The sequence below is a fragment of the Bufo gargarizans genome, chromosome 7 (genome assembly GCF_014858855.1).
Source record: "Bufo gargarizans isolate SCDJY-AF-19 chromosome 7, ASM1485885v1, whole genome shotgun sequence".
Classification (NCBI taxonomy): Eukaryota; Metazoa; Chordata; class Amphibia; order Anura; family Bufonidae; genus Bufo; species Bufo gargarizans.
This window is the reverse complement of record NC_058086.1, coordinates 75,471,969-75,485,799: the sequence shown is the minus strand read 5'-3', so window position 1 is coordinate 75,485,799 and position 13,831 is coordinate 75,471,969. Positions and strand designations below refer to the sequence as shown.

Below are 13,831 nucleotides of genomic sequence, written 5' to 3'. Positions count from 1 at the left end.
AAGTGACGTGTGCGCTGCGCAAGCGCACAAGCGCACTTCCACAAATCATCCGAATCATCGCCTTAAAGTGACAGTCATCTCCATTAATCTACATGAATTTGTACCCTCGCGGGCTCGCTTCGCTCGCCACGCATCGGGCACGGCCTCGCTGCGCTCGGCATTTTGTAAAACTAACTCTATGCCGCCATTGATAGTAAAGAATGAAATGGATGGTAAAGAAAGAGACTATCCATCTCTTTCTTTACTATCCGTTTCCTTCTTTACTATCAATGGCGGCATAGAGTTAGTTTTACTAAATGCCGAGCGCAGCGAGGCCGTGCCCGATGCGTGGCGAGCGAAGCGAGCCCGCGAGGGTACAAATTCATGTAGATTAATGGAGATGACTGTCACTTTAAGAAAGCTATGCCCTTAAGTCTGCGCACGCGCGGTGTGCGAACTACTCCAGTGGAGGTAGCAGGAATGCTTCGCTGGAGTACGCTTGTGCGCTTGCGCAGCGCACCACGTCACTTCCGCTATAGACTTTCTGCAAACTATAGAAATCTGGCAGAACACCGTCCCCTACCTTCCCACAACACAAACTCACAGTCCGCTCTGCTGTGGAGTCCCGTGACTTGAGAATGTCACCTGACTTCGGACGTTAGAAGGACCTTACTGCGCATGGGCTTTAGCAGCTGCAAGACCTTGGATAGGAGCTAGCAATTTGAGCGATGTCACATAGCAGCGTTTGAGATGGGAATCTTTTAATGTCGAGCACATGAAGGAAATGTGTAACGCTGGGGAGATAGCAGGAGATCCATTGGTAGCCAGTAGCCGTGTCCTGGCTCTGTCGCACTTGCACCCAGTGATCAAAGCGTTTGTGTGCGGATCGCTAAGTGGCACCTGCTCTACTCTTCTTTTCCAACCATTAGATCTTGTAAAAACGCGGTTACAGACTCAGCAGATCGTTTCCAGAGGGTAAAGACAGACTTTTCTAGCTTGTGGGTGTGTACTGGTGTTGATAGTGTGTGTGTGTGTGTATATATATATATATATATATATATATACTAGGAAAAATGAGCGGCACACCAGAAGTAAAAGTGGTGAACCCTTTATTCACACCAGTGGTGCAACGTTTCGGCTCGCGATCTGAGCCGAAACGTTGCACCACTGGTGTGAATAAAGGGTTCACCACTTTTACTTCTGGAGTGCCGCTCATTTTTCCTAGAATATTCATCAGGGAAGTCAGTCCATTCCCTTTGGGACGTGCACCCGTTTTCTCATTTGGGAGCCAGTGCCGCCATTTTTCTTCATATATATATATATAAAATTAGTTTTATAGTGGTAAATTAAGACTTTAGGACTGCGCACACCGCCTGGATGAAGCAATGCCCCCCAATATGCTGCGCACACTCCCTGGATGGAGAAATGCCCCCCAATATGCTGCACACACCACCTGGATGGGGGGGGGGGCATTTCTACATCCAGGCAGTGTGTGTGTGTGTGTGTATATATGTGTATATATATATATATATATATGGAAGAAAATTTACCAGCAGCACCACCAGGCCAAAAAACAAATATAGAGGGTGCACTGTCCGAGTATGGTAACTGGTGCTTACCCACTAATACGGAACAAAGAAATCGGACTGCACTCCAGTTGAATCTTCAGTGAAAAAAAGGTTTATTCACCCATAGGTGGCACAAGCGACGTTTCGACTCGCATATGAGCCTTTCTCAAGCCTTTTGCTTGAGAAAGGCTCATATGCGAGCCGAAACGTCGCTTGTGCCACCTATGGGTGAATAAACCTTTTTTTCACTGAAGATTCAACTGGAGTGCAGTCCGATTTCTTTGTTATATATATATATATATATATATATATATATATATATATATATATATATATATATATATATATATATATATATAAAATTTGTTTTATAGTGGTAAATTAAGACTACTGCTTTATTTATTTTTAAATAAGACTTACTGAGACTTAACTATGGATGTTCACAATAATTTTTGCCTCTCTGCAGGAGCCAAGTAGGAATGTTAAAGCTTTTCCTTAAAGTCATTCGCAATGAAAACTTCTTGGGACTGTGGAAAGGGGTGTCTCCGGTAAGTGATTTATTGCCCCAAGTTTCCTGTAATATGGGCACTATAGTAGTTAAGTGGTTAAAGGGGTTGTCTCACTTAAGCAAATAGCATTTATTATGTAGAGGAAGTTACTTCAAGGCACTTGCTCTTTCCCTGGTTAAGACCGCCCTGCAAGCAGTGGTCATGCTTGCACTCTATAGGAAAAAAGCGCTGGCCTCTCTGGTTGGTGGGACCGCACACATGCTAGTGCTTTTTCCTACAGTGTGCAGGCATGGCCATCACGGATTGCAGGGCGGCCATAACCATGGAAGCAGTGTATAATGTGATGTTAAAACAGCGCCAGCCAGCATAGGAGGCAAAGTGGGCATTCACAATACAATAGTAAGTGCCTTGTTTGAACTTTTTCTACATAAATGCCATCTGCTGAAGTGAAACAAAGCTGTTTCCTTGCAGTTCTATGGTCCGTGTGCATCCTGCACTTTTCACAAGCCTGAAAAACAGACAGGTTCTTTAATTTGCAGGTTGGCCTCATGGGTCTGGACAGCACACAGATGACATCCATGTGCTGTCTGCATTGTTTGCAGCCCCCATAGAAATGTGTAAGTCCGGGATACATGGTCTGTGTTTCAGCTGCATCTTCTGGACCAGTCACGGCTCCTCTAACTCGTACTCACTGCATCATTTATGATGCAATGTGTTCCTGTCTAAACTAGGGTCTATTATACTGTACTTGCATCATCATGTGAGTACAGTACAATATACTTCTGATCACTTAGGAACTCGCTGCATCATAAATTGCTGTGCTGCCATGAGTTTTGGTGAGAGGAGCCGCTGTTGTTCCGGGAAATGTGGCCGATACACAGGTCACGTTTCCTAGACCAGGTACAGTCATCTGCATGAGTCCTAAGAGCAATATCTGTGTACAGTTTCTATGTTCTTGTCGGTGGGTCAGTTTTATTTATATTAAAATGAGAAATTAACAGAGCTGTGCTGCCATATAATTTGTTTAGGGCTTATTTTTCACCCATGCATTGTGCCCAAAATACATCATTTGCAGTGGTTTTATATTTTGTGGCATACAACCTGATGACACAACCGTCAGTCTGAAAAGTGGGCAGCATTGGAATGCACGCTTGCCCCTCGCTAAATCTTTACGGGCTTAGGCCTCATGCACATGGCGGCCATGACGGATCGAGACCCACACTGTAAAAAAAAATAGAACATGTTCTATTTTTTTGCATTGCAAAGGCACGGCCAGAAACACCATGAAAGCACTCCCTAGTGCAGGCATGTCCAAACTGTGGCTCTCCAGCTGTTGCAAAACTACAACTCCCAGCATGCCCTAATAGCTGTAAGCTATCCAGGCATGCTGGGAGTTGTACTTTTGGAACAGCTGGAGGGCTGCAGTTTGGTCGTCCCTGCCCTAGTGCTTCCGTGGGGTTCTGATCCGTGCTTCCGTTCCGCACTGCATCTATCGGATTGCGGACCCATTCAAGTCCCATCCCACGGCCGTGTGTATGAGGCCTTAGTCTTCCAGACTTTTCTGACATCTGGAGAAAAGGGGACAGTGTGGGCAGGGAAGAGAACAGGACAGCAGTCAAGTCTCAATCGTTTTCTACGCCAGTTTTTGCCTTAGAAAATAGCTTAAATCTACGCCATCAAGGGAGATGGTGTAGATTTAAGTCCCTTGCATGGGGGCTTGTCGCCGTTGAGGCCTGCTATTGGCAACCCCCCCTCCCGACGACGCGGGTGCCAGGGATCAGGTACGTGTAATGTTGTCGAGGGGCCTGGGCATTCGAGGGGATCTTTTAGAATTTGGATAACCCCTTTAAGGCTGGCATGGAAAACGATGAAACATCAACTACCGGAGTTATTCAACGAATTCTCGCATGACTTTGCGAATAAATTATTTCAGCTCATCGAAGCCCATAAATTTTAACATTGTATGGGGATGGGTCTCTCTACATTATTAATCCAAAGTTTTTAATTAAGCGACTACAAATGAGGCATCCGAATCCTAATCACTAGTCGTCAGTATAAAAATGTTAGAAAATCCATTTAAGTATAATATTGGTCAGACGGAAAGCCATGCCAGAGTTTCAAACTGGAGGTGGTGAAAGTAGCCTAAGTATGATGACCACCGTTGGTTTGGCCACACTGTGTTTTCTGTAAAAAATAAACAAACACTTTAACCCTTTCTGGACTTTCATCTTTAACCACTTCAGCCCCCCTAGCGTAAACACCCTTAATGACCAAACCACTTTTTGCAATTCTGCACTACACTACTTTCACCGTTTATTGCTCGGTCATACAACTTGCCACCCAAATGAATTTTACCTCCTTTTCTTCTCACTAATAGAGCTTTCATTTGGTGGTATTTCATTGCTGATGACATTTAAAAAAAAAAATTTTTTATATTAATCGAAATTGACCGAAATTTTTGCAAAAAAACATTTTTCACTTTGTTGTTTAATTTTTCAATTAAAACTGCATTTCTATATGAATTTTTCTCTAAATTTATTGTTCTACATGTCTTTGATAAACAAAAAAAAATGCAATAAGTGTATATTTATTGGTTTGGGTAAAAGTTATAGCGTTTACAAACTATGGTGCAAAAATGTGAATTTACGCACTTTTACTTTCTGAGCACCTGTCATGTTTCCTGAGGTTCTACAATGCCCGTGTGTTGCGGATCCACGGTGTCCTTGTTTTGCGGATCTGTAAAACGCATACGGACGTCTGAATGGAGCCTTATAGGGGGGGGGGGGGTGATCAATGACAGGGGGGTGATCAGGGGTTAATAAGTGACAGGGGGGGGAGTGTAGTGTAGTTTGGTGCTACTTATTACAGAGCTGCCTGTGTCCTCTAGTCGATCCAAGAAAAAGGGACAGGGACCAGGTAGCGGGTATATCAGACGCTGTTAACAAAACAGCGTCTGATATACCTTTCAAGGGTTAAAAAATAAAAATAAAAATCGCATCTACAGCCTGCCAGCAATGATCGCCGCTGGCAGGCTGTAGATTAACTCGTTTACCTTTGGCTCATGTGAACGCACGCTCCTGTGTGTGAGAGTTCACAGGAAATCTCGCCTCTCGCGAGATGACGTGCCGGCGTGTCAATGAGGAATAACCCGGCCGCCCGCAGGACGCAATCCTGCGTTAGGCGGTCGGGAAGCAGTTAATGTACGACGGAAGTCCGCTCTTTAAAGATGGCGCTTGTTTTAAACCACAGGGGTTTGGGGTAATGTCTGCGATTCGGGATAACACCAATAATCTTATACAGGGAAAATTTTTATAAATGGTGATCAAAAGGTTATACACACTCTAAAATGGTAGTACAGATCATCCCACAAAAAATTGAGTCAGAATATGGAGATGAAAAGAGCTATGTGAATTGAAAAAGAAAGCATATAGCATACGAGACATGAAACTAACTAAATTCTCAGGCACAGAATAATAGTACAGCACTATGTAAATATACATGAGGCCTGGATTCAAATGAAAGCAGAGGTATACCAACCACACAGGATGCCCAAAAGCCCTAAAACACTTTTTGCTTAGATGCTTCCTTAGGATTCATGGGGGTCCCAGAAGCCAGACCTCTACCTATCATAAACTGATTCCATATTATAGCAATATGCAATCACTTTGTGAGATGTTTATTTGAATGGATTCCCAACTTTTGAATAAGGTGTATTTGAGGCGCAGATCTGTGACTTCTCCCTGCTCACACAAAGTCTAAAATTGGCGGTGTGGGCAGGCTGACACACCTGTCTTATTTACCACTTTCATAGGCGTAGAAAAAGGTCGAAATGTAAGACAGTTCGGAAGACTCCACTGTAAAGCTGGACGTTTTTCCAGATGTGCCTTTGTTCCAACAATAGATGTTTTCTTTTGAAAATCCAGTCTATTTGGTATGCAAATGAGCCAGTAAGGTGCCCAGAGGGGCGTCACTCTTGCAGGAAGGAGCCCAGGCACGCCTCCTGCTAGTGCCCAAGCCCTCCCTCATGCTGGGAGCAGGGAAAAGGGGGGGCAGAGTTATGGCTTGAATGTGATTTAGGGGGGGGGGGTGGGTGGACACATTGTGGCAGGAGGCGTGCCTGGGCTCCTTCCTGCAAGAGTGACGCCCCTCTGGGCACCTTACTGGCTCATTTGCATACCAAATAGACTGGATTTTCAAAAGAAAACATCTATTGTTGGAACAAAGGCACATCTGGAAATAAGGTACTAGGTGCTATTAGGCCATGGCTTTACTTCAATAGCTATTTATCCTGGTGACAGATTTTCTTTAATATAGAGGGAACCCGTCAGCATAATGTAGTGACAGACCCTCTGATTTCAGCAGTGTGTCACTGCTGTGACGACATTCAGTACTTTTATAGAACTGACCTGCAGAAGCGCAGAGCATGCACCAGCCCTGTAAGAAAGATAATTCCGTAGCTTCTTCCTGCCACTGCCCTACCCGGTTTCCAGACAATCCATGGGTTTCAACCATCGGGGCTGCCGCACTGTGATGGCAGCCCCTGATGGTTGCCATGGCAACTGGAAGATTTGCAAAGGCGTCCAGTGTTGCCATCTACAGGAAATCTGATAGTATACTTTGCAATGCAAGAGCATCGCAAAGTATGGTACAGCCATCAGCCCCACTTGATCTTCAAGATCCAAGTGAGACTTGATAAGAAAAAATGTGAAAATAATAAAAGTATAAATAAATAAAAATGTAAAAAAATAAATAAAAAATTGCCTACATGTATTGGGTATCGCCGCTTCCGTAATGACTGTCTCTATAAATATATCACATCATCGACCCCGTCCGATAAACACCATAAAAAAAAAAAAATAAAGCCATTTTTGTCACCTTACATCACAAAAGCGCAACCGCCAAGCGATCAAAAAAGGCGTAGGCCAAACAGAATGGTACCAATAAAACCGTCACCTCATCCCGCAAAAAAAATACATAACAAAATCGCTAAAAAAATAAATAAAAAACTATAGCTTTCAGGACATGGAGACAACTAAAGCATCTTTTTATTTTTTTTTATTTTTTTATTTATAATATAAGAACACAAGACCCAACTCCTCAGATAAACTCATATGATCTTATGAGAGCGGGACAATAGCCCCGAGGCAGGCCCAATGTGCACAGCATCATTATAATCTATGATGCTGTGTGCTCCCATGCGCACGATCAATGCTGCTCTTGAACATATGGTCCACTCACAGACTGTATGTCTCGGAGGGCACACGGTTGTATGCAAGGGCCCTAACAGTGGGTTCCACAACAACCCCCTTGACAGTGACCTCTACAGCACCCACCCCGTAACATTGGCCATAGGTTACAGTCCCCTTAACTGTGACCTCCACCATTCCTGGCCCCCTTAAGAGACCTCATGTCACGGTCCCTCCAGTGACAGAGGTTAGAAGATCTGAGAGACTGGCTGCACGTTAGGTCATCTGACCGTCTATCTGTTTTCACTTGTTGCAGTGTTGTTGTTGGTAATGACCACACCTCTTGTCTCAGGTGTAGCTTGTGGTCATTACTGCTCCTCTATTTAGTCTGGACTCACACTTCATACCATGCGGTTGATATTATCTGCCTGGAGTTGGAAGAGCTGGTGTGTGGTCCTCGTCCGAGTTCCTGCTCATCCATTTTCTATTGAAGATAAATGTACTTCTCTTTGTTTTGTGTTGTTCCCATTTGCTCGTTGGGTACTAGGCCTCAGGGAGATGCTGGTTCTTTCATCTGGGAAGGAACCAGTAGTCTCAGAACCGGTCACTAATCCTAGGGCTTTTCAGGGTTACCAGGCCTAGGTTTCCACTGTATGAATATTCATACTGACAGGAGTCAGGGCTAGGTTTAGGATTTCCTTAGGTGGTCACCATTTCCCTTTCCCTAGCCTTGATGCCTAGTTTTTGGTAATTTTCTTTCTGGCGTTCTTCCCCCTCCCCCTACACTGTGACATTATAAACCGCCATTTTGTTTGTGTCAGTGCAGCAATGAATGCGATTTCTGCACTGGTCGGACCACTGCAGGGGCTGTCTTTGGAGGTAGCTGACCTCTGCACAACAGTCTCTCAGATCCAGAGACCACAGGCAGCTGGTTCTAGCAGCGGGAACCAGGCCTGCCTTGAACCTAAGGTCGCTCTCCCGGACAGATTTTCCAGGGGAAGTGACAACTTTATTCGGTTCAGGGACTTGTGCAAATTATATTTTAGACTATGTCCTAACTCCTCTGGGGACGAGAGTCAGAGTGGGTATAATCATTTTTGTTACTTAAAGGTGACGCTCAATCTTGGGCTTTTTCGTTGCCGACCGGGTCACAGTCCCTCCGGTTGGTAGATGAATTGAAAAAGTGCTCTAGGTCTTATCTACGATGACCAAGATTGGATCTCCCTGACCGAGACTAAGTTGCGTGGCTTACGGCAGGGAGTGCGTTCTGCAGAGACCTATTGCTCTGAATTTAGGAGATGGGCTACGATACGGAGTGGAATGATCCAGCTCTCCGTACTAAATTCTGTCAAGGGTTATCCAAGAGCCTGAAGGACGCGTTGGCGTTTCACAAATATCAGTCATTGGAAGCGGCCATGTCCCTTGCTGGTCGTATTGCTAGACGCCTGAGGGAGAGATCTAAGGTTCCTCACTCTCTCAGGACGTACTATCCTATAAGGTGGCGGCTTCCTCTGACACTTTGGGTAGAGAGAGACACTTGAGTTCATGTTTAGTGACAAACCAATGCAGCTGGGAGGAGCTACTCCTGGACCTGGTGAAAGAGCTTTAGCATTAAAGAGGACCTTTCACCAGAAAGTACCTGTACTTGCGGGTAGGGTTGTTTTGATACCAAAATTTAGATTCGGTTTCGATACGATAAAGTATTGCGATAGTTGATACCATTCAATACCGTGTAAAAAAATAAAAACGCCCAAAAAAAGCTGTGTGCAGTCTGCATTTTATGGAACGTGCGGCTTATAATAGAACAGTCCGATCCTATTTTCTGGGGGGACAAGGTGACCAAAAAAAAAAAGGCGAATTGCGCAGTTTTTATTCATTTGTTTTCTGTTACGGCGCTCACCGCATAGGACATTTTTAATAGTTTGGACTTTGTATGTAAAATTGAGAAAGGGGTGATTTATGCTTTAATATTTTGATGTTTTTTACTTTTATATTTAATAACTATTTGAGCACCAAGTTGGAGCTTCTCTTTTTTTTCTCTTCCTTCCATGCAAGAACTGTTCCTAAAGGACAAGAGAAGAGGATACATCTAATAGTGCAATATTAAATCTTGTCTATGATTAAGGCCCAAAGGTATACAGGACTGAAATCTAAAAATCCAATAAGCTTCTCTATTGAGAAGAGCTTTCCTATGGTCTCCACCCCGTTTAGGAAAATTAACTTGTTCAATGCCCTGAACTTTCATGCCAGCAATATTGCCCTGGATGGCAAGAGGCAAAATGCTGGCTGACTGCTGACACGTTTTTTACAAAAGCCTGAGATATGTCTGCATATCCGAACTTTGAGGGCATTGGACATACATCCCACATATTGCAATTGACATGTAGAACAAGACACACAATACACCACGTGTGTGGTATTACAGTTGATGTATTGTTGTATCTCAAATGACTGCTGGGCTGCAACAGAGGCCACAACCCGTCCTATTTGTACGACACTGCAACACGTACAAATGCGGTGTCCGCATTTGAACATCCCTTTGGACCTAAGCCAACATTGTTGCGGTACCGTACCATCTGAAAACTGACTCAGACTAAGTTTTTGAGAAAGTGTTGGCGCCTTGCGGGCAACACATTTTATTCCCTTGTCCACAATCGGTTTCCAGGCGGCATCTGTGCGCAAAACTGTCAGATTCTTTCTGACAATCTTGCAGACATCCAGATATTCAAGACTATAGTTAGTTATAAAGAATGGCATTGCAGTCTGGCCCCCTTGTTTTAAACCTCTCTATTTTTTATGTTTAGGAAAAACCAGGTCTCGCCTGGGTAATGCAAGAGCAGTTTTTTTAAGCTGTGTCTATTAAAGACTGGCCGTAACCTCTGATCTGCAGCCGAGCAGTCAACTCTCCAAGGAAGGTGAAATCATCTGAGCAGTTCCTCCTTAATCTGATAAATTCACCCCTAGGGATATTTGTAACCACGTGTTTCGGATGACAGGACAGGGCTAATAAAGTGGTATTGCCCGCTGTTTCTTTTCTATAAGTGCAAGTGGTTATCTCAGATTTTTCCACATCACCATGGAGAGTGAGATCCAAAAATGAAATAGTATGCAAATGAAAATCGACTATAAAACTCAGATTCACTTGATTTATCATTGAGCTATCTCTCAAACAGTGGTATGGCCGCCACATCCGACGACCAGATGAACAACAGGTCATCTATGTAACGGCCATACCACTGCAGGGAGGAAGACCACGGGTTACCACAGGAAAACAAAAAACGAGACTCCCACCAAGACATGTATATGTTCGCCAGTGAGGGCGAAAATTTTGCGCCCATCGAAACTCCAGTACATTGTAGGTATAGCTTCTGGTCGAACATAAACACATTGTGTTTGAGCAAGAACTGAATCACATCACAAATATAAGCAATGAATTCCAGGCTATAATCTGAATACACATTTAAAAACCATTTGGTTGCGGCAATAGCCTGATCATGCGGGATGACTGTATAAAGTGATGTGACATCAGCTGTTATCTAAACAAAATCCGACAAGGTTTGCACTAATGGTTGTAAGAGACTATCTACCCATTCTGACATTCTTTCAGAGTATGAGCCTATGCCTGCAACAATTGGTCGCATCAAAGGAGGAAACACTGGCTTATGTATTTTTGGGAGTGAGTGAAATATCAGAGTGATAGGAAAAGGAACATAAATATAATCTGCCTGTCTCTGATTAATGAACCCTCCACTCACTCCTACATTTAACAACTCCAGAAGTTCCTCCTGAAAGTGGGGGGGTGGCGTCACTGGATAGCTCCGTGTATGTGTCCGGAAACCCCTAACATGAGGAGATTCTGGGACCTGTACACGGAGCGATCCATGACCACCACCGCATCCCCTTTGTCTGCTTGTCTAATAGAAATATCTGGCATGGACTCCAATTTAGATAGAGCCAGTCTTTCCTCAACAGTTAAATTATTTCTGTGCCTGCCTGTGTTGTTGCTGACATTATCCTTTAACCGGAACAAATCGCAGTCCTGTATACCTTTGGGCCTTAATCATAGACAAGATTTAATATTGCCCTATTAGATGTATCCTCTTCTCTTGTCCTTTAGGAACAGTTCTTGCATGCATGGAAGGAAGAGAAAAGAGAAAATGTAAATTTTTTTTTTTTTTTTTTTTTTCCTTTCTCTCTTCTTCTCATGCAGTTCTGTTCCTGTGTCTCAGTGGTATATGAGACATCTTTCATCATCTGGTGGGCAGGTTTGTGGTCGTGTATCTGGATGATATTCTGATTTATTCTCCTGACACGGAGATGCATCAGGATCACGTAAGAGAAGTGTTACAGAGCCTAAGAGAGAATAAATTGTATGCTAAGATGGAGAAGTGTGTATTTGCAGTTCAGGAAGTGCAATTCCTGGGTTTCTTACACTCCTCTTCAGGCTTTCATATGGATCCAGAGAAGGTCCTTGCTGTGGTTGGACTGGTATCGACCTGAAAATCTGAAAGCGCTTATGCTGTTTTTTGGGGTTCACCAACTGCTACCGTACCGGGGTGGTAATATCCCGACCTTGAGGCAGAGGTATGGGAGGCCCAGGGAGATGCACCAGAGTCCTGTCCTTCGGGGAAGTTGTTTGTTTGTTCCTTCAGAATTGCAACAGAGAAACATCACTGTACAGTTCTTACAGGACACACTGGGATCAGATCCACGGTCAATCTAATTTCTCGTAGATTCTGTTGTGTAAGTGTGATGAGAGCTATGTGTCAGCTTGTGGTACTTGTGCATGTGCTAAGGTGACACATACTCTGCCTTCAGGATCTCTACTTCTGTTGTCCATCCCATCTCGAACTTGGACTCATTTGTCCATGGAGTTTATCACAGATTTGCTGAATTCCTCAGGAAAAACAGTGATCCTGGTGGTTGTTGATTGCTTCAGCAAGATGTTCCACTTTATAGCATTATTAGGTGTACCTAATGCTAAAACTCTCGCACAAGTGTTTGTCGATAACATTATGAAGCTACATGGTATTCCCTCTGTGGTGTCTGATAGGGGAACTCGGTTTGTTTCCAGATTCTGGAAGGTATTCTGTACTCGCCTGGGGGTACAATTGTCCTTCTCTTCGTCCTTTCATCCTCAGTCGAACAGACAGACTGAACGCACTAACCAGAATCTGGAGACTTATTTGAGATGCTTTGTCTCTGAGAATCAGGAGGAGTTTTTTTTGTCTTTGGCTGAGTGTGTCATAAATAACCGTAGGCAGGAGTCCACTGATATGTCGCTGTTTTTTGGGTCATATAGGTTCCATCGACAGTTTGGCAAATTTTCTGAATGTATGAGTGGTCTGGACCTGAGAGTGGGTGATTCTGTGTGGCTGTCCACAAGACACATTAAGTTTGAAGGTACCCTATTGGAAGTTGCGTCCAAGGTTTATTGGTCCATATAAGATCTCTGACATTATTAACCTGGTAGCCTTTCTTCTTGAACATTCGCAGGCTTTACAAATTCATATTGTTTTCCACAAATCATTGCTGAAGAGATATGGAGAACCTGCTGAACTGTCCTCCTTGTCTCCCGCTCCTGTCATGGTGGATGGTAATCTTGAATTTCAGATCGCCAGGATAGTGGACTCACGAATTCTCCGTAGATCTTTTCAGTACCTCGTTCACTGGAAGGGTTACGGTTAGTGTTGAACGAGCACCAAAATACTTGTGTGCTCTGGTGCTCAAGTAGAACACTTCCCGATGATCGGGTGCTCTACAGAGCCACCCGAGCGCAATGGAAGTCAATGGGAGAACTCGAGCATTAAACCAGGCACCCCCTGCTCAGAAGAGGGGAGGGTGTCGGGACTCTAGTTCGGCTTAGGAGTCCCTGCTCTGACTCCATATATAGCTATGTCCATATATGGAGTCAGTGCTTGGGGGATACCCAGTGTATTTAAATCTAATTTAGCCTCTAAGTCCGTGATGGTTCGCTGGCATGATCAGGCGGAAGAGGTGTTCTCCGCTTTGAAGTCTGCCCTGTGTGGGTCCCCGATTTTGGTGACGCCCAACTTCAAGCAGGAATTTATCAGTGTCATCCACAGCACCCTGCCCCTTTTAAAGCTGACCTACAGCAGTGAAGAAAAATGGCTGGGTTGTTACGGAAACCTGGTGTAAAACGGTGTATGTGGAGACTAAGCACTTGCAAGCTTCTATTGGCTGATAAGGAACATGTGACCGTGTGTATGGCAGTTGGGATATGAAGAGAAAGACCTGCAGGATTCTATTGGCTAATTCAATTTTTGGGGAATATCTCGGGAACTGTACGTCCTAGAGGGCTGAGACCTCACACACATACACTCAGCATTATATCTTAGAGATAGAGAGAGATATATATATATATATATATATATATATATATATATATATATATGGAAATGAAAGGAGGAATCTGGTTGCTATGGGCAACTGAGACAGTTTTCCTTCGCACTAGTTTTGATATATCTCCCCCCACTGTGTACATAGCATTGTGTGTCGTCGCACTATACTAATCTGTGTGGGAAAAGTGACCGCTCACTGTGCGGACTGCACACAAATATTGTGTTCA

General features: G+C 44.0%; 1 protein-coding gene across 4 annotated transcripts in view; it reads left to right on the top strand.

Moving 5' to 3' along the window:
• Nucleotides 1-424: 424 nt before the first annotated feature.
• SLC25A38 (solute carrier family 25 member 38) overlaps nt 425-13,831 on the top strand; it is a 215,971-nt gene continuing 202,564 nt past the window's right edge. The window contains exons 1-2 of one of the 4 annotated variants that reach the window (XM_044300419.1): nt 425-954; nt 2,014-2,095. In XM_044300419.1, coding sequence (XP_044156354.1) covers nt 755-954; nt 2,014-2,095 — 282 coding nt within the window. In that variant the 5' untranslated portion in view covers nt 425-754. The remainder of the gene's footprint in view (nt 955-2,013; nt 2,096-13,831) is intronic. The other 3 variants (XM_044300417.1, XM_044300416.1, XM_044300420.1) reach the window with 3 other exon arrangements.